The 25,742-nt window shown below is 35.5% G+C and overlaps 1 protein-coding gene across 1 annotated transcript in view; it reads right to left on the reverse strand.

Annotated features, from left to right (window-relative positions):
• Positions 1–628: 628 nt before the first annotated feature.
• The window catches only part of DYNC2H1 (dynein, cytoplasmic 2, heavy chain 1), a 191,267-nt gene continuing 166,153 nt past the window's right edge, over positions 629–25,742 (reverse strand). The window contains 4 exon segments of the mRNA XM_009322273.1: positions 629–825; positions 5,194–5,310; positions 13,697–13,778; positions 14,121–14,230. Coding sequence (XP_009320548.1) covers positions 667–825; positions 5,194–5,310; positions 13,697–13,778; positions 14,121–14,230 — 468 coding nt within the window. The 3' untranslated portion in view covers positions 629–666.

The raw sequence follows: 25,742 nt of genomic DNA on the forward strand, positions 1-25,742 counted from the left end.
TTGTCTATCTTGGGCATTTATGTGCACATTCTTCCTGGAATTTAGTACAGTTTCACAAAATGCTTTTTCAGTAACTTCTAGTTAACAACCATGATGGTAGTCTAACTGAACCTGTAACTCCACATGAAGTTTATGAAGCTCCTATTATTTACTACCAATACAAAGAAATATGATTACAAGTCAAACATCATTAAAACAGACTGAAACATTTATCCTGATTTTTATATTCAAGTAAAACATTCAATTTCAATTACAACAGGTAAATTTTATCATTTTATTTTATTAAAGAGGCATAAGAATAACAGTTCAAAAAAGATAATGAAAAAAGGCTGACTTTGAATTTATATTCAATATTTATGCACAAAACATAAGAGATTTCAGCAACTCTGAGAAAGAAATACAGCACATTACAACCTAGAGAAACAACACAAATTAACAGTTTGCTGAATAGTGCCATGTTAACTTTTACAATATCCCACAAAGATACAATGAAGTTCTATTCAAGTAGAATTAATTTTATATATCTTAGAAAAATAAACAGGGGAATTTATAAACCGTTGCTTTAAAAATGAATAAGCAATGAATCTAAAGTTTTCTTCTAACAAGAAACAACTGAGATATTTAAATGATTCTTAACGTCAAGAGTTAATTTAATGCAGTTTCAGATTACTGATTTTTTAAAAATAAAGCAGCACCGCATTGAATCCACTGGTCTTGGTTTCCTCCACAAGGTACATCAATATTTGTCACCACACGGTCTCTCTCCACACTAGTGTAGACTGGTAAAGATATGCATTCCTCTGGAGAATATGGACCATATGCATCCTGTCAACAAACAAGCACTTAGTTATCACTTAAGCAGACAAAAAAACATGAGAAAGGAATAATCTCCAATGATATGGTATCTAAAGCTGGATCCTAAAATACAGTTTAGACACTGCAGCCTTGGACAGGCAACTCTTGGTCAAGGCTACAAAGGAGAAGGATTACTAACAAAGCAGAGACTTCAGAAAATTCGCCAGACTACTCCATAACTAAGCCTCTACTTTTTCTCTCCAGTTTGTTAAACTGAAAACACAAGAAAGTATGTAATAGGGGTGATCCCATGAACTACATAGCAACATCTTCATTCACTAAAAACCCCCAAAATTACTTGTCAAAAGCTTCTGCAAACTAGGGGTAAGGGAAGCATTGAACAGAGGGGAGAAGGCCCCTCAGGAGCACCAGCGCTGTACCGCAGGGAGCTGCTAACCCAGGCAGGCTGGAGTCCTGGGGCAGCCAGTGCTCGGGGCAAGCCCTGCTGCCTCACCTCCTCCACCCCTGCAGCATAACCCTGCTGCTCCTCCTGTAATGCAGCCCCGGTTGTGATCCGCATCTAAGACACTTGCAAGAGGGCTACTTCAGGAACTGCACCAAAAAAAATCTTACCCCACGCTTTCCAGGCTACTTTATGGATTTAAACAATGATTTCTAACATCAGTGAATCCAAATAGAAAAATTGTTCTCTGATACAGAGAGAGCTACTATACCTTACATTAGAGCCTCACAGGGCTCCTGCTTAATGCAGGATATTAAGAGGAACCCAGAAGTATTAACCACAATTTAGTTAGACCAGGACTTAAAACAAACAAACAAAAAGCCTACATTCCCTTCAAGACATGCAAGCATATGTAAAAAGTTACATTATTAGTAAAAAAAAAAAGCAGGTTTGATTACTTTTTGATGTTTGGGGTTTGTTTTAAATGCCTTTCATACTAATACTGGTCACAGTCGCAGCTGGGGTTCTTTGGCACTTCTGGAAAACAGGCCATTTCCATTAAGTGCCTAAATAGGATATTATCAAGTTAACTTTAAGCACTCAGATTTGAACTGAGTGCTTTGAACTTCCAGCTGAATAAATTTATAATTTGTATTCTCCTATACATGTACTTTCCTACTGCACAGCATTAGCAGTACTACTATTACAAAGATTTCAATTATATTGTAAACACTACTTAGGGAAGGACCTTGGTTGGAGCCATGGCTTTACCTCTCAGTCTGTATCCTGATGAGCAAGCAACGCTCTACTCTGAGAACAGTAACAGCTCCTCTCCGCTTTCTGTACTACAAACCATGTGCGCCTCGGACGTACTCCCCTCCTAGGGCTTTGCACAGGGCACTGTCCCTATGCATGACTATAGCATCAGTCTAGACTTCCTACAGCATGTAATTTGGGTTTCAACCCATGATGTATTTATTTAGTGTAAATAATTCAGGGTTTGATTCAACTGATATATATTAAGCATGTTTTCCGTCACACTCAAAATCTCCCTTCCTGTCAACTGGAAAATATCAGAAGATTTTCAAGAATCAAACAACAAAGCAGCACACTTGTCAGAAAGGAATTTGAAACAAAAATGAGGGTCTTTTTAATGCAAATCACATCAAATGTGAGTTAGTGAAGCTCCAATATTAGAAAATAACTAAAAACAGGAAAAAGGAAACATGCAAACAGTAACTGTTTCTAGGACTTTGCCTTGCATGTCAAGTGTAAGCCATTTCTGAAGAATTTTGTTGTTCCTTTTGAAAATCAACTTCGCATGTCTTTTGAACATCGGTGTTTAAATCCTTACAGAAGGTGTGTGCACTGTAAGAGTTGTATGGAATAACTTAATAATCAGAAGTCTGTCAAAAGAACTCAGCTGCTCTCAGAAGGCTTATACTTACCACATTTATCCCTTGGTTAACACTACTGAAGAAGACAAAATGCTGGCCAGTCTGAGAGTAAAATGTTAATCAGAGAATTTTAGTTTTGCCAAAGCTGGGAGGCCAAAAATTGGCCAGTTTGCCTTCAAAGACCTCTTTTTACACCTTTCTGGATCAAAACAGCTGTTCTCGCGCCTTTCTCAATCCCACTGATATTTTAAGGAATCACATTATTTGACGGTTAAAACCATTCCGTGAAAGTCTTTTTGAACCACAAATCTTATGTCCTTGGCTTACGCACAGTCCAAAAATTCTCTTTGTCTAGACTGCCTCACACACAGTTCCATCCCCCTTAGTGACACCCTTCACAGCTTGGGAGCTATCAGTGAATTAAAACTGGAAAGGACCTTCACAGTTTAATGAGAATAAGCGTCATGTTAGTAGCTCAAAATACTCCATTTTGAGCATTGCAACGTTTTGAGGGGGTTCTCTCAGAGAAATCCAGCTTCTTTTTTTTTTTTCCCCAGAGAGTTCACTTTATTTTAGTTTGATTGAAAATGACCTCAAAGCATTGCCTTATAAATATATAGATTTTTGCTCACTAGATTTCATAAGAGGCATTTATGGGGAAAAGAAAACAAATTCAAAACCTAAGGATCCTAAGATAATATGTTCTACTTCATGCACTATTCTCCTAAGGAGAGCATAATGAGATAAGGGGAAGTACATAATGTCCCAATTCTGCCTTGGTTTCTGAGCACAGTGTTTGATTGTGGTCAATTTTTACAGTGAAGCCCATAGCAAAACAACTTAAGGGCAGAGCAATTCAGAAATGCTCTCCTTAGAGATACTTTATATTTAAAATCTGGGCAGTTGACAAGTTTTGGCCTGTGTTTTAGAAGAATTATATTTTTTTCCAGCACAAAGACTTCAGTTGCTATTTATTTCGAATACAAAGTACATTGGAGGAAGTTTAATTCACTGATTATTGAACTATCTCACTTCTATGTTTTATAGATAAAGCTCTCTGCTGATGTCACATATAACTTCTGGGTCTTATCTTTGAAGTTTAAAGAATATAGACTGCTATTCAGAAAAACAGTTAAGAATCTGTGTTCGAAGTCTAAATCATTATACTCCTAATGCTGTACTATAATATAATGCTATACTTCCAGTGCTGGAAATAACAATGAGAAAAAAAAAAAAGTTGGGATAGAGTGGAGTGTTAGCAATGGAGCTCCTTGCACAATATCTATCACAATATACCACAAATCTCACCATTGCCATAATTTATGATAATTAATAAACTCAATTCTAACTGAAATTTCAGCTACTTGGGTCCAGTGAACTTTTTTCTTTAACATTCTTCTAACCAAACCTGGCCATCTCTAGGAAGGTTCTTCTCTAGGAAGAGAGAACTCTGCAGAGTTCTCTAGGTTGCAAATAACAAACTCCTCCAGTTAATAAATTCGCTTGATGAGTTAATGTCTACAGAACAGGATAAAAGGTGACATTATTTTTCATTTTTTATATCCTGCTAATTTTATTTATTGTGATAAAGAAGTGGGAAAAGCTGCATCCACCCCTATTTCTCACTTTCTACATTTACACTTGATTTTTGGTGTAAAAGTCTTAATATATTTTCTTTTAGATCTGTATGTGGGATTCTTCTCACCTGTCTGTCCCAGAGTTAGCGGTCTAGGCTGTCTCTAAAGTCACAACTGGACAGAGATTTATCCCAATTACCTTATGATGGGACGGACTTCCCGAGATGCCTATCTTTTACTGAGACCAAAGTAGGAGCTAAGGCAACTAAGTCATACCGGGCAATTAACTTTTAGACAGCTAAATTTAGATGAGATTAATGCTACAATAAGCTTTCTTTTAGTTATAAGATTGTAAGTATATGAATTTGTTATTCCTACACATCCTTGAATAAGTTCTGTGTAACTTTTTGCTTTATTTATCAGAGATTGCTGTTATAATTGGAGAGCAGAAGCAGTAACAATTTTTACTGTTTGGACTACGTCACTTTCATCTTATATAGTTCTGCAAGCATTGGCATTTTTTTAAATTAGTGTAAGCAGGGGAAAGACTTTCTTTGCTTACAAATCACATCATGTTCTATATCTTTTTATTGCTATTGCATTTTAATTTAATGTTTAAAACGCGAAGAAAATATATTCTAGGAAAGAACTCCCGAACTCGTATACATTTACTAAATACACTTCTGAAAACATGTTAATGTTTTTTAAAAGACAAGGAAACAAAGGTATGACTGAAATAAAGCATTGTCTTAATCTAAGCAAAAGAAGCTAAAAAATATTTACAAAATGATAATAAGTTGTTGTTTTATATAAAAGAAGTAACTGCTTTTCCTATTAAAGAAAGGGATTTTTATTTTGAAATGACGGGGAAAACAGGTCAGTAACATGATACTGAAAAGCTACTACACAGAAAAAAGCAAATTATGGGTCTTGAAAGTTAGGGATTTTAATAATTTAGTACCTGTGGAATCCAGGCCATGTAACAAGGGAGAACAGATGACACACTGGGAGAATCATGAAGATTTTCTGAAAGTCGACTTCCATCAAAACTGCAGCCTTCCAGTTGTAAGCCACTGATCTGCCATGGAAATATAAAATATTCAAACATATGTAACAGACTTGAAATGTCAGTAATGATTACACTGTGCTTTAATAAATGATGATCCTTTTTACTGTGACCAACTTTTTCAATAACAGGAAACTAATTATTTTAATGTTCTGTGTGAAAATAGGAAACATGATTTAAAAGCAACATCTGGACCACACTCTGGCGTGAACTTCCTCTGATTTGGATTCACATTCTTTGAAATTTTAGAGAAAAATACCTGTAAATGTCATCATTTATGAAACTGCAGTTGCCTGGCATTAGACTAATGGAAATATGATAGCAACAGCCAAGTACACAATCATTACAAAGTCAAGAACAAGAGAAGAACAATCACTGAAATAAGCATGACTTCCTGCTTGGAAGTCTGAGCACAGCTTTCAAAGAATGGAAAGCACAATTACACAGCTTCTGCAGAGGCAAACAGAATATATTGAAATAATATGAGAAAATTTTATTTAACATAACTCAAGATTTCTTAGATAAAATACAGTTTGGAAAAATTAAATAAGAATCCCATATGCTCCCATAAGTAACTATGCAATACTTTATATGTAACATTTTAAGTGCTTTCTTTTAATTAGTAAATTAAATTTCAGCCTCTGAACTGAACATTCTCTTTTTTTCTTCACTGAAGTCCTGCATAAATTAATGACAATGATATTTATTCTGGATTTCTTCCAAATAAAATTTTCAATATCTGTTGATCATTTTATTTTCCCAGTACAAATAATAATAGTTTGCCAGTATAAATAATAATAATAGTTTGGCCTGCTGAAGTGAGAACTTCAATTTTAGCAATAATAAAACTTAACTCAGTAATAACTTTCATGCAGCTTTTCAAAAGGATAAATCTTAAGCTGGAGCAGATGTCTAACAGAAGCTACGATCTGAAAATCATCTGTCTGTTATATTATCATACTAAAGGCCTGAATTAAATACATAATACTGAGGTAGGCTTTCACCAAACACAAGGGTCATAACGCGGTGCTGGAACTAGGAAATACAATGCTGTTGGAAACTGGATGAGTGACCACATAGCCAAAATGGAGAAAAGTATCATTTTCTAATACATTTTCTCTTGCAAGAAATTTTAAAAAGTGTACTAAATTTTAAAAAGTGGTTAAGTATGATGTTACAATGAAGATCGGTATCATAGAAGATGTAACGGAAATATTTTGCTTAGGTAATTACAGCATTCTAAAATTATTTATTTGACAAGAAAAGTTGCAATTAACAGTAACACAATGAGGGTTACTGTCATGCTTGAAAAGCAATGCTTTGCTCCCAAGTGCTGGGGTTTTTTTGTTAAACTCTCTACTAACTCTCTGCTAGCTAAGATTACGTTTTGCATTTTTAATAACTAATTATTCTTTTGATTGTATACAGGCATTGCAGTCTTCAAAAATTTGCTTCTTTAAAGTCATATTTCTGTTCTAACTCTGAGCTGAAGACTCTTTCTTACAATGTGCAAGATGCATATATACATATTCTAACATGAAAAAAAGGTTATAAAAGATCACATTTTAAAAAGCTATAGAAAAAAGCTGTGTTTCACCTTGGACAGACAGTGACTGGAGAAGTGGCAACATTCTTTGAAGCAATCTGTGCTCCATACAGACTAGGACTCACAGTAAAGCCTCCAAAACTGTGGATAACCTGAACCAAAACAACCCCAAATGGAATGCTCAGAGCAGTATGACTTTTTCTCTAACTTTAATTTCCACAAATTATTATAACAAGGCCTCAGTGAAATGAATTAAATTTTTCAGACTTTGTATTTGGAACTGCAAAAACTTTTTTTCTCCTTCAACCTCTTGTCAAAAGCTTAAGGTCTTTTGTTCGTTATGAAAGTGTGACACTCCTCTCCCTTCTCCTGCCAAGTTCATTGTGATCTTTCCTTTGAATCTTCCCTAAGATTTTCAGGTCTGTTGCTTTTAAGGTACGCTGTTAACATTTGATATTTTGTATTGTTTCTTCTCAAACTCAAAATCTCTCCACGCAGAGAGATTTTGGAAAAAGCTGCCTTTATCTAGTAAAAAAGAAGTTTGGGTGTCAATAGTCTTTAATGATAGCCTATATACATTCCAGTGCCACTTCTTCTGTCTTGCAAGAACAAAGAATATGAAGAAAACTATCATAAAAGGCACAGAAGGAACAAAGTCTTACTTATGATTATACTGAGGCTTTCCCACAGACTCCTTCCTACTGTCCTCTGTTGTTAACATTGATACTTAAGGCCTCACTTTATTATATGCACAGGTCCTAGATTACACTTTATCTCACTACACTTCTGACTGAATGCTTTCAAAGATCTTATTTATCCCTATCACACAGATATTAGAAAGATTCATCTCATATGTTCTTCTTTCTGCCCTTCCTGCATTCTGCAGGGAATTTTGTTATGGAGGTTAGTCTGATAAAAATGTGAGTTTGGCAAAGTTATTGAGGGAAGACTGGTCTGATGAAAAGGTTTTAAAATTTATTGTTAGGGTGTTCAAAGGTCTGGCCATCCTGAACATCTCTAAAAGAAGTTTCTATAGAAGTGGGTCACCTATTGAAAAATCTCTTTCTGCTGCACACACATTTCTTCTTTTGATATTGGCAGTTCCTTTTACATTATAGTTATGTAAAGTAACATCATTTGATCTCCTGGAAAACTTCAACCAATCATAGAAACTCCTTTGAAGATGAAGACCAAAATTTTGATTTTGTTTCAATATTAAAAGACACTGACTAAAATAAAACAGCGGAACAATGTCCTTTCAGATACTGTTTGGCTGAGTACTCCCATAGCCGTGTTCTCATTTTTATGATAAACAGTGTAGAGAAATGACAACTACTATGAAGGACATGGATTTCACAGTATCTATAATTAGCATGCATAGTATTTTTGCAACTCAGCTCAGAGTAATGGCTGGAGTTGACCACAATTTTGAAAATTTTAATTCTTGCAAAGTACTTGGCATTTTGCAACAATTGGTACTAGTTTAGTTTCAAAAAAGCTATTGTTACACATTGCAGATTGTTTCTTTAAAGTACATTTGTAGAAAGTGTGCTGATATCATGGTCCAAAGCACCTCTGTTTCCAAAATTTCAAATTCTCTGCAATTAATTTTTCCTTACTATCTAATGCCATAATTTCCCACAAAATGATACAAACTACATCAGACTTCAGGAAGTCATATTTTCACTTCATTACCTCTACAGGCCTCCATCATTAATTTCTTGATATTTCAGCATGGAGGTATACTGTAAAAAAGACCTCTCAGGATGCTTTATAATAGTATGTCAATTGCTAAAAGCATAGTTTTGATATTAATGCTGATATTATGTATTTGAATATTATAGTCTTGCAATAAATTTTTGTTTTTCACTACTTACATTAAGCTCTACCCAAGCTCATAGCACTTACTACCCAAAAAGTCTCTTACCATATTTCTTCCTTTCTTTCGCTCTTTTCTACAATAACAGAAAAAGGAATGCCAAAAGGAATGACTGACTACCTGCTTTGGTACAACAGCACAATCAGTGCACAAAGCAAATAGGAGAGATGTATTTGCATATCAATATGTGATTACATTGCAATAGCCATACATTTTCAGTACCTTTTGTTATAGCAATCCGAAGTGATATTAAAGAAAGTGTGATTTTATACAGATTGATTCTAAATCAAATATTCATCACATCCTACTAGGAGAGACCTACCCCACAACATATGTGCAAATGTGCAGAAAGACTGAAAAAGCATTTTCATCATACAGATCATAATGAGATTTCCACCGTCTTTTCCTTATCAGAACAAACCATCAAAAACTTTTAAAATTAAAGGCAAGAAAAAGAATCTCAAAGAACAGGTCTTCAAAACAGTCACTAATTGACAGTGTGACTAAGAAAGTGATACAAAGTATGTGTGAATTTTAGCTTTAAATTCAATGTTCATCTGCATTCCTAATTGTTCCAGTCCTTCACCAAAGATATTCTATTCGAATAACTAAATATCCATTGATTCAGGGACTTGAGCACGACTCTCCCACATCCCAAAACAGAGTCACCCAGCCATGTGAGTACAGGATCAAGTCTCTCGGTGGAAACAGTCACACAAAGTGAAATAGCACCATTAGCATAAATTGAGACTGATAAACCTCAGAATAGCCTATACCATGATCTGGTTCTTGTAGGGGATGTGAGAGATCCAATTTTAAACCTGCAGTCTGAATCAAGTGAAGAAGGAACATGCAGTATCAACAAATCAAACCTTCTGGCAAAAATAAATCCTATTTACCAATTCTACCAATTATTTAATCACAAACTTTCTGATAGTTTGAAGATCTATCTTATGTAAGAAGAGTGTGGCTTAGCAAAGAGAAATGAATGCAGGTTCTTGCCACTTCGATAATATAATCTGAAGACCTGAAAGTTGCCAAAGGGGAGGAAAACAGCAGGATTGGGTGTATCTGAGTTTATCTTATAGGCAAAGAGCTGTATGATCAGGCAGGTGCTAAACTGAAACACAATAAATTATAATGGAAAGAAAATTTCCAAAGGGAACAAAAAAAGGTATTTGTGTAGACACAAAGGTATGTCTATGCATATATACTATTAACTACATTCATAGATGCATATACAATAGGATGCCAAGAAACATTATACATTTATCTCAGTTATCTTATTCTGCACACAACTGAAACGGAAACAGATCTCCTTTTGCTTATGAACTGAATTTTTAAATGGGAAAAATTTCTCAGTAGCCTTATCTGCAGACAGAAGTATATCCAATGAGGAAGTAACAGTTAAGTATAAGGCTGAGATACACAATGTCAAACTTGCAGTGGTCCAGTTCACCGAGGATCATACGTATTTAACTGGATCATGTGTAGCCTAAGCCAGCAAACGTAGACATGTTATTTTTTTGCTAACACTTTCCACCTTGTTTTCACAACATCCTGTTGTGATTACACTTTGTTTTCTTCTATTTCACTCCTATGTAAGATTTTCCGTTCCTGTATTACACTTTCTATGAAAGAGATCTTATCCGCACTGGTGCTTTTATACAATGATGATATCATCTTTAATCAAGTAGATAACTGGTGTTCTTCATAACAGCATTGTATAAACTTAACATATTTTTTGCATAACACCTGGAAAATCTTTAAATAATTCTTTCCTGAACCTTATGTCTCCATAATACCTGTTTATTTAAACTTCCAAAATGTGACAGGTTTTAAAAAAAACCAAAACCTTTTACCTTCAGGCAATTGACCAAAACTACTATGGTAGGACCATAGCAATTGTAGATTTTCTCCTGTCAGTGGAGAAAGACAGGTATCTCCTGAAAGTTAACTCATTTAATATCTGAACTGGTGCATGTCTTTCTTCATTGACAAAATGAGGCTGGTAAACTCCAATTTCCAATTTAGGTATCTAAAGTCAGGTGGGATAAAACAGGGTCCCACCTACCTCACCACAACGTGTGTTTAAGGACTTATCTATTCTGCTGATTGAATTTTTTTTTAAGTCCTCACTCAAAATAGCTCCCCATTCTATAAGGTTAGCCTGAATTCTTGAAACTGCAGATACAACATTAACTTTACCAGTATTAAAATTCATATTGCTCATGTGAACCAAGCTTAATGTGCAATCCAGAGGATCCTTATCAAATAAGACACATTTCAGAGGATGGTTTTTCTGAATCACTGACATTTTTATGCCCTAGTTACAGTTCATGTGGTATTTAGCTTTACTAATGTGAAAGTTTCTCCCCAGTTCTCCATGAGCACGAGGAAGGACTCATGGAAAGGAATCTAAATATTTAGCACGGTAAAGGGTTCCAAAGCCTTTCTGTACATCAAAGATTCAAAGAAGCAGTGAAGATACTGGTGAATACTTACTAATACAGATTCACTGAATACTGCTCTTACTGAGGAAAGGATAATATTCAAATCAAGTGAGTAAACTTGACAGGATTCTTACCTTTTGTTAAAAGTAACCACTCACCTAACTGCTTCTACTATTCCTGTGGCAGAGAATTTGCTCTTAAACAAAATTCTCTTTTTATTTTTGATTCCTCTTGGAACATAAGACATTCTTGTAAAGCAATAGAGAATATATGTTAACCTTTTTGCCTACTGTCATGGTTTAACCCCAGCCAACAACTAAGCATCTCACAGCCACTTGCTCACTCCCCCCACAATGGGATGGGGGAGAGAAGCAGGTGTTCAGCCATCTCCAGGAAAGCAGGGCTCCCTCACACGTAATGGTTACTTGGGAAGACAAATGCCATAACTCTGAATGTCCCCCCTTCCTTCTTCTTCCCCCAGCTTTATATGCTGAGCATGATGTCATATGGTGTGGAACATCCCTTTGGTCAGTTGGGGTCAGCTGTCCCAGCTGTGTCCCCTCCCAGCTTCTTGTGCAGCCAGCCTACTCGCTGGTGGGGTGGTGTGAGGAGCAGAAAAGGCCTTGACTCTGTGTCAGCACTGCTCAGCAGTAACTAAAACATCCCTGTGTTATCACCACTGTTTTCATCACAAATCCAAAACATAGCCCCATGCCAGCTACTATGAAGAAAATCAACTCTACCCCAGCCAAAACCATCACACCTACATATAACAGTGACTGCTAACAGTGTGTTCTAACTAATATTACCAAAAATCTACCACATAAATTTGCACATAACAAAGGATTATAAACTTCAATACACCTAACTGGAGTGTTGTTATAAAACTCTTTCCTCTCATTACCCTTTACTTCTTCAGTTTCCAAGCAGCTATTTCAATCTAGCAACTGTAAGCTATTGTAATATTTTTTAGCATATGAAAATACTTAGATAATATTATTCATGCATAGAGTTCAGGTATTTGACATTGACTTCTGACATTTTTCAAAGATGGTAGGATTGTTTTGAAGAAGTCCAGACTTCTAGGATCTGCAGCTGATAGCCTACTAGAATGAGTGGTCTGAGATGTGAAACTCGATTTTGGCTCACTGCTATGGACTTAGAAGTCCTGGCTGAATCTGGAACCTCAGAATATGTGATTTGCAGGCTCTGATGTTTATCATATGCTAGATTTATCCCAGGGAACCGCATTGCCCTGAAAGTCCCTTGGTTTATTTATCTCCAGGTTCTAGACCCCCCTCTGCTTCTCATTAAATGAAGTAGGCAATCATTACTCTTATTTAAATACCAAGATTGAATAATTATCTAAATTACATTCTCTAGTTCGAACAGGAATTAATTCAACAAAGTTAAAACACTGTATTTTATAAAGGTCAGATTGGATGATTACAGTTATCTTTTCTGGCCTTACAATCTATTAATATTTTAGGAATATGAATTCTTATACATTCTGTATTAATAATTTTAGGTAGTGTCAGCAGCCAGCGCAGAACCCTAATTTCTCCCACAGCCTTGTGTCTGCCTGCATTATCCGACTAGAGAAGGTGCCCTGCCACTTGCTTTCTCTCTTCTACTCTAGCAATCTCTCTGCTTTAGCTGTACATCAGTACATAGTCACGTGGTGAGTGCCCTGCATTATTCACCTGTGTTTCTGTGAGAATGCAGTTTTAAGTGCCGTGCTCTGTGCTGAACACAGTGCTTTGAGCTGTGCAGTATTATCATGGGACCAACACACCTGTTGGAAGACATAGCATAGAAAACTTATTTTGTGAATTCCCTACAAGGAGATCTGGATTCAGCCAAAGCGGCAGTGCCACCTGAAATATTAAGAAGCTAAACTAAACCATTTGAAAATTGATCTCTACTTTGCTGTCTAAGCAATCAATAGTGACTTTATGGATGCTGGCTGTAGCCTTGAGTGTCCATTAAAAAATTGTTGGGTCTTTATCGTATCAAAAGCTAGCCATATTATAGTTCACTTTGGTTTGTTCTCTTCCTTAGAAGTCTCTTTTCAGTGATTCGACAAATGCTAACACGTGGCCTTAGACTTACAGATTTACATGTGTATTTCCTCTTACTACACGTCACAAGTCTTTCTGGACAACTACTTTCTGGACAACAGTTAGATATTAGCTAATGGAATTGCAGCTTCAGTTTTTATCTAAGAGGAGGTTGAAGAGAATGGAGCAAGAATAAGTTCAAATTTTAAATTTTAAATTTTAAATTTTAAATAAGCACTGTGACTAGGGAGGGGTCAAAAGATAACTGCTTTCCTTCTCCCACTTCTGTGGAATTTTTGCACTACCATTTTTGTAGCTGTATACCATTAACCAGCCTTTGTGTCTCAGGTACACCAATGTCTTTATAGCTCAGTTTTCCAGAAGGTTTATAGACGGATGGATTGGACTATGCTAATAAAACATCCTCATAAAATTCTAGTAAAACTTCCTAGCAAAATACCTTAACTTGGAGTTTTCCTTCCTGTATTCGCCCTTTCCATGATGCTGTAAATTTAAGGCTGTCCACTGAACAGCTCATTACTCTGCAAGGGAAACATATATACAGTAAATCTTAGAGACATATAACAACAGGAAATGAAATACAAAACCAAACCCAATGTATTTTCAATGTGTACCATATCATACTAAGTCTTACTTTGAAGAAAAATACAATTTCAATTTCATCTAAAATAAAAAAAAATCAGCATTTAGACAAGTAACTCACAGCTATTCTACTTCAGTGCAAGTAATAAAAATGAGATGAATAATGGCAGCAATTGACATAATTTGTTGGATCTGTGTCCTGAAAATGAAATAACCATCTTCACACATACGGAACAATGGCACATTAGCACACATAAATACATAGATTATTTTTGCCTCACCTTGCAGTCTCCTGGCGTAAGGCATTGAGAAATGTGTCTGGATGAAATAGCTCTGAAAGGTCAAGGGTGTCTGTCAGTAGTTTCTCTTTCTCTGCTTTTTCTACCCAATTCTAAAAGAGGAAAAAATAAAGAAAACAAAGAATCCTAAAATTATTGCCTGATTTTTCAACATTTCGAGTTAACGTGTGTTTGTCAATTATTATGATTAATGAAAAATGTTTGTGTAAATATACTATGACCTCGAAGATTAATATTAATTTCAATTATTTCAAACTGGTAAACAGAAAATTAACACCATTTAAAAGTATAAAGAAAACCAGCAGTTTATGTGTAATGTGACTCATCCATTCTATATAAACTTCTGTTCCATTCTTTGTACAGTGCAGCTCATTTTGTACAATGAAACTTTTATCAAGTTTCTAACATTCTGTTGAAACCCTATTTCACCTTTACTAACAGGAGAGTTTATGTTTTCCATCAAAATGGTTGTCATTACTGTCTTTGCTTTACTAAGTTCAGGCAAATAACTGCATTCCTTTCAAGTATGCTTTAAGATAATTCTTTTGTGTAAACTGCATATTAAATTCAAGAAACACTTGATTTTCAATCTTCAGTAGGTTTTTATAAGTACTCAATAATAATTTTTTTGAAAATATCTCTTAGTATTAGGTTGATGCTGCCATTTTTAGTGTATTAGTTTGAGACGTGAATTCACAGAATTTCTGATAAGATAAAAACTGGCCTCTGTTATATTTGGTAATAAATGAAACTAATAGAGGTAGGGGGAATAACTGGCCTCAATTATCCTTACAGAACACATGCCCCAACCTACTTCTTTCACCCTGTCTTACATGCAGCTATGAAGCCTGTCACTAGGAGCAGCAAGCTTGGAATTTCCCATCAACACAATGCATTATGTACCAACATGAGAAAAGAGACACGCATTGCACCTTGCAATCTTGATAAACCATGTCTTAAGTAATGACATCTGAGTTTGATCCTCAAAACACTACCAATCTCAGACTAAAGAATTTGTTACCTTCAGACGAGTTATTTAGGTACCTGAGTCGTTATGCAACAGTCCACACTCAAAATCCTGTTTTGAAAATTTTATACTGTACATCTTTGGTACAATTTCCTTAAACGGTGTAGTCACAGTCCTGACTATGGTACTGTAGCATAAACTTTACGTTACTGTATAACCTACTCTATAGTAGTTGCAAGCCATATGCTTCTGCACAGAAAGATTGTTTAATACTAAGCCAGAAAATAATCAGAGACTAAGTTTCCACATGCTATCACTAAACAGAGAAAAACAAACCACGCTCCTTTCTAAACACCAACTGCTAGAAGATTATGAAATTACTTTAGTCACTGAATAAAAAATCTTGGAAGCTACACTCTCATTACACAATGCACCTGCCAGGCATCCATATCTCATTTAAAAAGTGCTGTATTCTTTGAACTGCTGACAGACGAATAGTTCCAAAGCAGCATCTTGGAAGCGACAAAATCATCCAAAATACAAGTAAATATCACTCAGTGAATTTTATTTTGACAGTGCATCACAGACACATCTCCATAATGTTTTCACCATGTTCAAACATTTAATTGGTGATGTTTTTATCTGTCACATCACTTATTATGAGCCCTCAACCCAAATGATCATGAATCAGTTAGGAGATTCTTGCTTTCCATTTTCATTAGCTAAATGTACACAGTTAATGACTCGTCTGCACGATTCTTTTAATGACTTTATATAACAATCTCTTTTATCATATAGCAGTAACTCTGCATTCTGGTTAGGACAGATATTGTAAATTGTTTTGTGTAATAAAAGTAGACACAATCATTTCAACTTGTATTTAATATAATCATTCTATTGCTGTCATCAAATAAACTTTTAATGTAACTGCTGAAGAGAAACACTGCCAGGAACATAGATGCTTATATTCCACCCAATTAAAAGACCAGTATGGGTGATATTAATTCTGAGCTCATATAATTAAGTAGCACTAGGAAATACACAATAAGAAAAACTTCCATTAGATCACAAAAGCAAAGTTTGTAATTGCTTGTACTGCTCTACATAAAGCTGAAGACGTAGCCCATTCACAGCTGTTTAATAAAACATTTAAGATTTAAATGCAATAAAAATGATAATAAAATGTATTTTACAGCACAAGTGTAAAAAATATCCTTATGCTTATTCTCCTTTTCATCTTATATGACCACATGGCAGCATGTTAGTGAAGTGCTACAGTCTCAAAAGACAACAACACTCTCTTAAATGGATCATTTGTCACTAGTACATCCATTGCCACTGCCATAACGCTTGGAAGAGATCAGGTCTTCAAGAGAAGGAAGTTTAAGCTAAGCTGTAGAAAGACTGAAGTGATGTTTCTTGAAAAGGAAAATCCTGCAACAGATTAGCTATAATATCTTCATTTCCCTCTCCTATCCCAACTCCAACAAAAACATACACCGACTTCATTTGTCAAAGTGATGCAAAGTTGTTTGACTTCTTATTGATCTTGGATGGCCATGTAACATTTCAGTCTGAAGGGCCTTCTTCCACCACTAACTCAGTAGAAAACTTTATGTTTCCTGCCAGGTAGGCCAAAATAATCCATGCATTTGTCACTTGCCAGCTGGATTACAGTGAGGAGACTACCATCAGCTCCAAGATGCTGTAAAATCTAGCCTCTTGTCTCTTTGTGGCTCCGGCCAATACCCATGCTCTCCCAACTGCCCCCTCACTCCTACCTCCCATAATACGGTCTTTAACATGTTTGCTGCAATTCAGGATTTGTTTTTCTTTTTCAAAACAGCTAATAGTCAAGTTCTAAACTCACTAAAAGCAGCTTTCAGTGTATGAATTAATGACACAGCTTTGGTTAAATATGGCAGCTATAACATCTGGGAAAAGGCATATGAAAGCTGAAATGGTGTATAACATTTTTTAAAATAAATTCACATTATATCAATAATTTTGATTATACCAATAATGTGGTCTACAAGTCGAAATAACCTAACCCCACGAAGATTTATATTACAAAATAAAATAAAAAATCTGGCATACACTTTTCTTTGTAACTGTTTATTTCAATATTTCAGTATTTCATTATTTCAATATTTCCTGAATCCTTCTTATTACAATGAAACTAGAAATTTAAGGGTGAACTGTCCATGATAGATTAATTTAGCATCCGATGATTATAAATATAATGTCAAAACTTATCAGCAATACCCAAAATGCTTGCAAAGCAATTCCTAGCAGGATATTTCAAAACTTCAATTAATGTGAGGTTCTGTTTGGTACAATAAAAGGATTTATTTTTTTTTTTTACAAAAATAAATCTCTAAGTGCAGTCTCAGGTGGTTCAAATAATATTTTTTCATGTATCTTAACATCCAAGACGCATCTATTCCATTTTCAGAGAGAAGCCTTCCTTATCTTCTATAATCCCAAAGGAAACTGAGCACCTTATATTAAACAGTGGAAGGAATAAAGAGGCTGCCAGATTTTCACATTATCATTTATACAACTTTAGGATCATAGAACTCCTCTACAATGAATCAAGTACTTTTCCTTCACCTGTTTTAATTCATTCTGAATGTATTCACTTCTACCGTGTTTTTCCTTTGGTGTGGTCCCGGAAGAGAACTTTTATTGAAAGATAAAATCATATAAATCACTACAGAAGTGATTTCATTTCTGTGCCTAGATGGAAAATTGTATTCAGTGTTATATGAATATGCATAGCCAGAAACCATAGAGTACAATTCTGTTTCTCCACTAGTTTTAGAGGGACTCAAAGTTAGTAGGGATAAAAAATGCAGGACTTCAGATAAGTCTGAGAGCAAACAGTGGTGAGTAGCACTGCTAGGGGAGTAAGTATGCAGTTAACCAGAGGATTAAGCAAAGGTCAACCAAGCAGTTATGCTAGAGTCCTATTTTCCTCACAGTGCAGTAGCTGTTCCATAGGTGTGCTCCTGAGTGTTGGCATTCAGTGGTAAATGCCAGCAGGAGTAATTGTGTTACATTTCAAAGAAATTAAATAGAGGTATCTTTTCTGGCATTGAGCACAGAGGGGGTAACGTGTAGCTTCTCAGGAGCAACTGGCATACAACAATTTGCTCCCTTGTGGTAAATTTTTTTGTATGTGAAATCCTTGAGCTATTATTCTTGAGCCAGTTAACCTTTATTAAATGAACGTGTGAACACTGCAGTATTTCAGGTATATGATAAGGTGTTGGCACATACCATCTTTCAAATGGTAAATCACACAAGAATTTAATTTGGAGTCTTATTTTTGTTTTAAAATAGTTTTTTTTTCATTTATTTTATTTTAGAGCATGCAGACCAAAACTGCTGGTTAGTGCTTTAAATAAAATACTATTATTTCTTTATTTCAGTTTGACATACCTCAGAAACCCTGTTTGTTCAGGAAGTCTGAATACTGACACAATAGCACAGTGTTAGAGCATAAAAATTCTGAGTCCATTAGCATCAACATGCTAGCTAACAATATGCCAGAAGCAGATGTGCAGTAAGGCATAGCTGAGGGAAGCATTAGCAAATGTGGTCTCCTTCTGGTTACTGTATTAATTTATTTTTATCAAAACAGGAATTTAACTTTCCATGAATTGCTGTTTCCTACATTTAATAAGGATACCAGAATTATGATGCTGCATAAGAACTGTAACATCGTACTGACAAATTCATGATTGATGTATGCCAAAAGTATCTACGTTCAGATATTTCCTGTATGATCACTAAACACAGAATACAGTTAGACGATACTCTCATGCTTCACGCCTTCTAGTCTTTTCTTTCTCCGCAACTAAATACATCTGTTACTAGGTGCTAGATTGCATTTGCAGTGACGTAGAGTATAACTGGGTAAGGAAGTATAGGAGCTGGAACTATTCCTTGGTAGAACCAGAAACTACAAACCATGCAGAGCAAAGGGGACAAACATTCAAAGAAACTTCAGTGTCCTCTCCTTCTGAAAGAGATTATGGTCCTACTTCCCACCTCTACTGGTAAGAAGTTGCAAGGCAGGGAAAACAGTGGCACATAATATTCATTTGCAGATAACAGACAAGACTGCCTACCATAATCCTTGGACAAAGTAAGGACTACATCAGACATAATTCCTTCGCAGAGCTCTGGAGTAGGGATGCTGAAATGTATATTGTGATGGTGCTGGTGTGATTAAACAGGGGTATAGAATACTCAATATATTATGCACTAGTAATGACGGGATGCATGCAGTGATTTGTTTTATAGTACCAGCTTGAAGGCTATGTTACAATAAGGAGAGCCAACAGAGAACTGCTTACTTTGCTATGGTTCATTTTCTCTGGTCAACATCCAGATACAGATTTTCCATTAAGCATCTCCCTCACAGTCCTTGTTCCTCTTCTGAAACAATGACCCCTTGGACTGTAGTTATCAGTCTCTCTCTTTTTTTCTTTTGTTTTTTTTACTGTTTGCCAGTCATTCATTTTGTATTAACACCCCCTCTTGAGGCTGTCAAAATTCAGAGAAAATCTCTCAGCCATGCCTGTGTCACAGAACTCTCCTCTATTAGCAACTATTAAGGCTTAACCTAACTCAGATATGTATGCAATGTTTATCCCACTAAAGCAATCTAATCAGAAATTGTTTAACTCTGTGGTGTACGTATCCCAAAATATACCACAATGAAAAAGCAAAGAAGGAAATCTATTTTTCTACAGGGAAAAAGTGATCACAGAACAGAAACAGTGGCTGATGCAAGCCCAGCCTAAGCAAAGGAACTATATGATTGCACGGCCATGTCTGTGACACAGCATCCTGGGGCACACTATGCCGGCTCATGCTAAAGCTACTTATACTCCATTGAACAGAACGCTGCCACATGGGATTACCGCTCAGACTATCAAACGGTTTGTTCAACAAAGCGTAACTTTGTGTAGACATGGCAATTAATTAAGATTTATTTTTTTAAATTGGTGTAATAAGCTGGTATGGATTGTTGTTTGTTCCTGCATAGTAAAGCCAAGGCATGTAGAGCAAAGGTACCTCAAGTACAGTATATGAGCTATTTGAAGCCCATAAAGCCTTTCTTTAAACCAGAAAGGGAAATTTTTTATTGTGGCCAACGCCAACAGAACAGCTCATCATCAAGGCTGTAGGTGTCTTTCAGATGTCCTGTCACACTTGAGGACTAAGAGAATGCTGAAGAGCAGCAGCATGGCATGAAGCTTCATTCATACCTGTTCTCAGGAAGTAACCCAGCAAAACAGACATTATGGAGTAATTTAGGGAAAAAATACTGCACATTTTGTTAAACAGCACACATTTCGTTTTAATTTTAAATGCATTTTTGTTTTTGTTTTTTTTTAGGTGCAATGGTTTTAGTTTTAAAATTATTTCTGTTATAGAAATAATTTATCCATAAAATTAAACATTTGGCAGCAATAATAGCTATCTCATTTTGATACCTACTGCATGAAATTTTAAAGTATCCTACCGTATCATGGAATCATAGAATAAATAGAGTTGGAAGACCTCTGGAGATCTTCTAGTCCAACTCCCCACCCTCAAAGAAAGGTCAGCCTAGAGTAGGTTGCTCAGGGGCTTGTTCAATGATATTTTAAATATCTCAAATGATAGAGATTCCACAACCTTCTCTGGCCCACCTGTTCCAGCGTCTGACCACCCTCAGCATGATTTTTTCCTTCCAAATGTCTAAACAGAGTTTCCTTTCTTGCAACGTGTGTCTGTTTTCTCTTGGCTGATCTTAGTAAGTGCCACTATGTGTGTCTAAGCAATACATGAAACATTTGAAATTTTCAGGGCTTATAACTAGATTTATCACTACTGAATATTTAACATTTAAAAGAGAAGTACTACACTGTAGTGGTACAAATCAAGTGCATATTCATTAGAGCAGATTTGACCCAAAAGGTACAGTGGAGAAGTTCTAAATAACAAAATTATAGAATTTAGCTTGGAAGGGACCTCTGAAAGTCATCCGATCCAATTGCGTCTCAAAGTAGGGCCAAATTCAATGACAGTTTAGGCTGCTCAGGGCATTGTCTACTCCAGTTCTATATATCTCCAAAAGTGGAGGTTCCACAAACCTCTCTGGGCAAGCTGGGCAATGGTTTTTTTGACTAACAGCCAAAAACTGGACAAGTGCTTCAGATGTGGCCTCAAAAGTGCAGAATACGAAGAAATAACAACTCCCTTTGACCTTTAATAAGTTCATTAAGAATTTTGCATTTCTATAGTATCATGATATCGTGGGAGACATATTTTTAACAAATTTGCAGCTAATAAGCAACACAATTACATTTTTATTATTCTAGCAATATCTTACTGTATTTTTTACTTAATGGATTCTTCTCTTGATATATTCAAACCATCAATTTTTACTTCTCAGTCTGATAAGAATAAAATACATGAATACACATGACTGAATCTTTTTTCTAGCTTGATAATCTATATATCTGAAAAATGAACAATATTTGGTCTAGTTCTAAATTATTTACTTCATTTTGCCTGATAGGTAGATAATTTCAGTTGGTTAAATTTATCATATGGGATCATGAAATATTAGAAATTACACTGAAAATGGTAAGAAATTATATACAAGAAAATAGATTGTATGTGTGTAAGGAAAAGCATATACAACACTGTACAACAGTACAAACCTGATGGGAATTTGAAACCCAAGCTCAGATGTAGAGAACAGATTCTTCATTGGATCGTAACTCTCTTAGTTCAGAGTGACTATGTGGAATTAACAATATAAAAATACCACTGCCTGCAAATGTGCTCTCATGCATTCTCTTCCATTTAAGGACACACATTCTAATTAAGTTGCTATTTATAGTACTCAGTTGAATATACCAGGAAACATACTATAGAGCAGGAGGGTATTTACCCTTCCTGCCTTTAAGCATCACTTACAGGCCTAAAATGGGGATCTAAGCTTCCTATAACTCTTAGGAACTCTTCTCCTTTGACTCAAGGTTTTGGGTTTTTTTTCCCTAATTATGTACCTTGCTGAACATTTAGAGACAAAGACCACACCAAGAAGAATTCTACTAAGACCAAAAAAAACCCCAAGACCCCAAACCAGAATGCCTCTGTGTTTACCCCAGTTTTAAAATACAGTCATGACAACAGAGTTGCTGAGCACACCTGCATCCTGCACTGATTGCTTTATTTGAATGTGAATTCCCAAGAGTAAAACTACAGCGCACACAATAGATAAACAAGGATTTAGTCAAGAATTACTCTCATGAAACTTTTCCTTCACAAACTAAATTTGACATGACAGGTCTGAAACTTTAACAGCTCTGAAAATTGAAATCTTTTTTATATTTGTACAGAAGTACAACATGAAACTATGTTATCATTTCAAATTCAGCTATATGAAATCTATAGATTCTCTCTAAGAGAGAAAGATAGGTCAACATGCAGCTACATTTCTGCCTTCCCCCAAAGAAATGCCAAGAAGACTGCTAATTAGGGATGATGCTTGCAGCATACAATGGCAATGTGTTTCGATTAGAAAATGGGCTTACTTTTTAATGTATATCTGAAAATGCTATATGAGGAACAGTTATATCATCTTACCATTGATCTTGACCAATTAAAATCTCAAATCAAGAGATGAAATATTTTGTAAACTATTTCACCAAGCCAGTTTGCACCAAAACATCTACAGTTCAAAACAGAACCATGATCACATCTAGTTACTTTTTAGTTATAAAGCTGTCTTACTACTCTAAGAAATTTATTTCTATGTTTGCACGTATGACTATGAAATCAAAATTATAAACAATAAAAGATTTTGAATAGATTGCTAATTATTAGTAGACACAATATTTGTGTCAATATAGTGGTAATCAGAAAAGCAAGTTACTCCAACCGAGTTGTCGAAAATAAAGGAAAGCAGATTGATGGAACGTACCTGCAAATTGGTGTATTACCATGTGTTGCAGCCTTCTCATTTACTAATGGCTGGAATTTAAAATTACCGAAGTCTTTGACAGCATAACATAAGGAGACTCATTTTCATATGCAAATGATAATAACATCCTTTTCTACCACTTGTACTATAATTAACCTTTTTTTGCTTGAGCTCTTGCCAGACAAGACTATCCATTTTACTCTGCTTTCTCTTTTGCAGACAGCTTTGTCCATGATAAAGGAAAGAGATATGATGAAAAACAAATTGTTAGAAACTGAGCAATCTACACTTTAAATTTTAACAATTTAAATGCATACAGTTTATTAATATCTTATCATTGTATCTTTTCAGATTTCTTCCTGTATTGTGGAAATGTATCTTGTAGCTTAAAAAGAAAAATCAATGAATGCTGATTATTTTATTAGATTAAATAAAGTATATCAACTACAGCTTTAAGTCTTATATAATACATGGTACAGTTTCTTGTAACTTATGGAGTATATAAATACTACTTGCATCCATAGAATAAATAAAGAACACTAAATCTAGTTCTTTTAAATTTAAACCGAGGTTAGAAAAAAATATAATTTTCTTTAAAATAAGGTAATTTCTCAGAAAGTACGTAAAGACAATGACCTGTTTTTTTTTTCTTTTTTATGCAACACTTACAAAAATCGTTTTATGAGTGATCACCTTCTGCAATCAATATTCTACAACCAGAGAGCTGAACAACTGGTTAGTGGTACGATAAGGATGCTGCTGAAACTTCTGCTTACAAGGTAGCATTTAATAATTAAAAAAGAATAGCCATTCTCACAAAACATGCTTAGAATTCTGAGAGTTTAATCAACAGGAGTTGAATTCTGTTGAAACAGATTACATTTCAAAACATTTAAGGCTGATGTTTACAGAAAAGCCCATAACTTGTGGATGCCTCCATTTAACAGAGCATCTAAACTTCATTGGGATTAAACTTCAACAACTCACAATTAAACCAAAAAGAATGCAAGTCAAGATATCTCTCCTTTTCCAATGCTGCTCTTTAACTCTTCTTTATGCATTAAACAAATTGTTTTCCCAAAACTTGAGATAATCCTTGCTCATTAGCAACCAAAAAAATACTTCCATTTAAAACTGCAAAGTTTGCAGATGTAGTGTGAAAACCCACTGTACTCTGCAGGAAAAGAATCATTTCACTACAAGAAATAGAGATTTCAGTAACTCTGGAAAGTAGTCTTGAATTGCTGCACAAAACAAAAAAGAGAACTTAAGGAATCCTTCCACCTCAGGCACCCATGCATGAACACAGATTTCTGTAAGTCACAAGAGTACACGAACTCTCTAAGCATAAAAAATGCTTCAGCTTCTGCTTTAGCTTCCTTGGAAGCTAGACAGTGGACAACTCCTATGACCTGTGCAAGTCTGATACTTTCATCTTACATTCCGTGTGGCACCCTGTTTGGACGGTGTATCTTTATAAACCACTACTACTCTATACTGGCCACTAATTAATTAATACAATCTAACTGAAACAGTGATTAAAAAGGGACATGATATTACAGCTGGATCTATCAGAGCTTCAAATTTTCCTATTACATGAGAGACAAAGAAAACATCTACATTTTTATAGTAGTACTTGCAAATTTCCAATTTTTACCAATTTTATTTATCACTTCGATAAAAGGTCTTGAAACATATATCCTGGCTGATAAATTCTGAACAAAGTGAAATCATGCTGTAAGATGCTGAGAGCTGTGGGAGTAAATTAAGGCTCAGTTTCTTAGCAGATAATGTTAGGCTGCAGTTGTATTTTTGTTTTGATATTCATGACAGCTGAAGAGGAGAAGCCAAGAAAAGCAACAGAAAAATGCTAATTCTTCAAAATAAGGTGGATTCATAGCATTCTGAACTTTGAATTAAAATAATGGAATGGGGGTTTTAAAACACAATATTTTAATGAGTTTTTGTGTTTTAATATTAGAATACTAAATTTGAAGTATTCTGCACTGTACAGATACCTAGATAACAGCTGTTCAAATAGAAAGAGAGCGATGAGAGGAACAACGACAAGGTGGGGAACGCAGCCAACCTAATCCATCTGAATCAGCTACTCCTAAAACCATAAAAGACAAACCATTAAGCTATTGTCCCTGCTGCAAAATCTGCTAAGGCAATCTATCAGAAAACACTCTGAAATGCTATGCAAACTAAGTGGGATTACTACTTAAAGGGGTGTAGGACTTCTTATGGAGTGCCTAAGTGGGTGTATTTGGGGACTGAACATGACAGTTCTGGGATTGTACAATATTTATTATGGGATATTTAGGGGAAGGACCAAAGGTGGGGAAAGGTGGATGGGAGATGAACAAGATAGAGAGGGCAGGTTGCATGTAGGGAGGCTGCTGGCCAGTACACTTTGGCCAACCTTGCACCTGATCGCCAGAGTCTGTCCTATCTTCCTCTTAAGCTCTATTTTCAGTTACTTTGTGTGCAAGTGTGTTCCCTATGTGGGGGAAGGGAATCCACAAGCAAACTTCTAGCAGTACCAGCTAGCAAGAGGATGAGAGGTCTGAGAGCTGCATGCTGCAGACTGAGGGATTGGAAGCAAGACAGTGGAGAGACCAAAAATCAGCGAGACTTGTGA

Source organism: Pygoscelis adeliae, unplaced genomic scaffold, assembly GCF_000699105.1.
Source record: "Pygoscelis adeliae isolate BGI_AS28 unplaced genomic scaffold, ASM69910v1 Scaffold383, whole genome shotgun sequence".
Classification (NCBI taxonomy): domain Eukaryota; kingdom Metazoa; phylum Chordata; class Aves; order Sphenisciformes; family Spheniscidae; genus Pygoscelis; species Pygoscelis adeliae.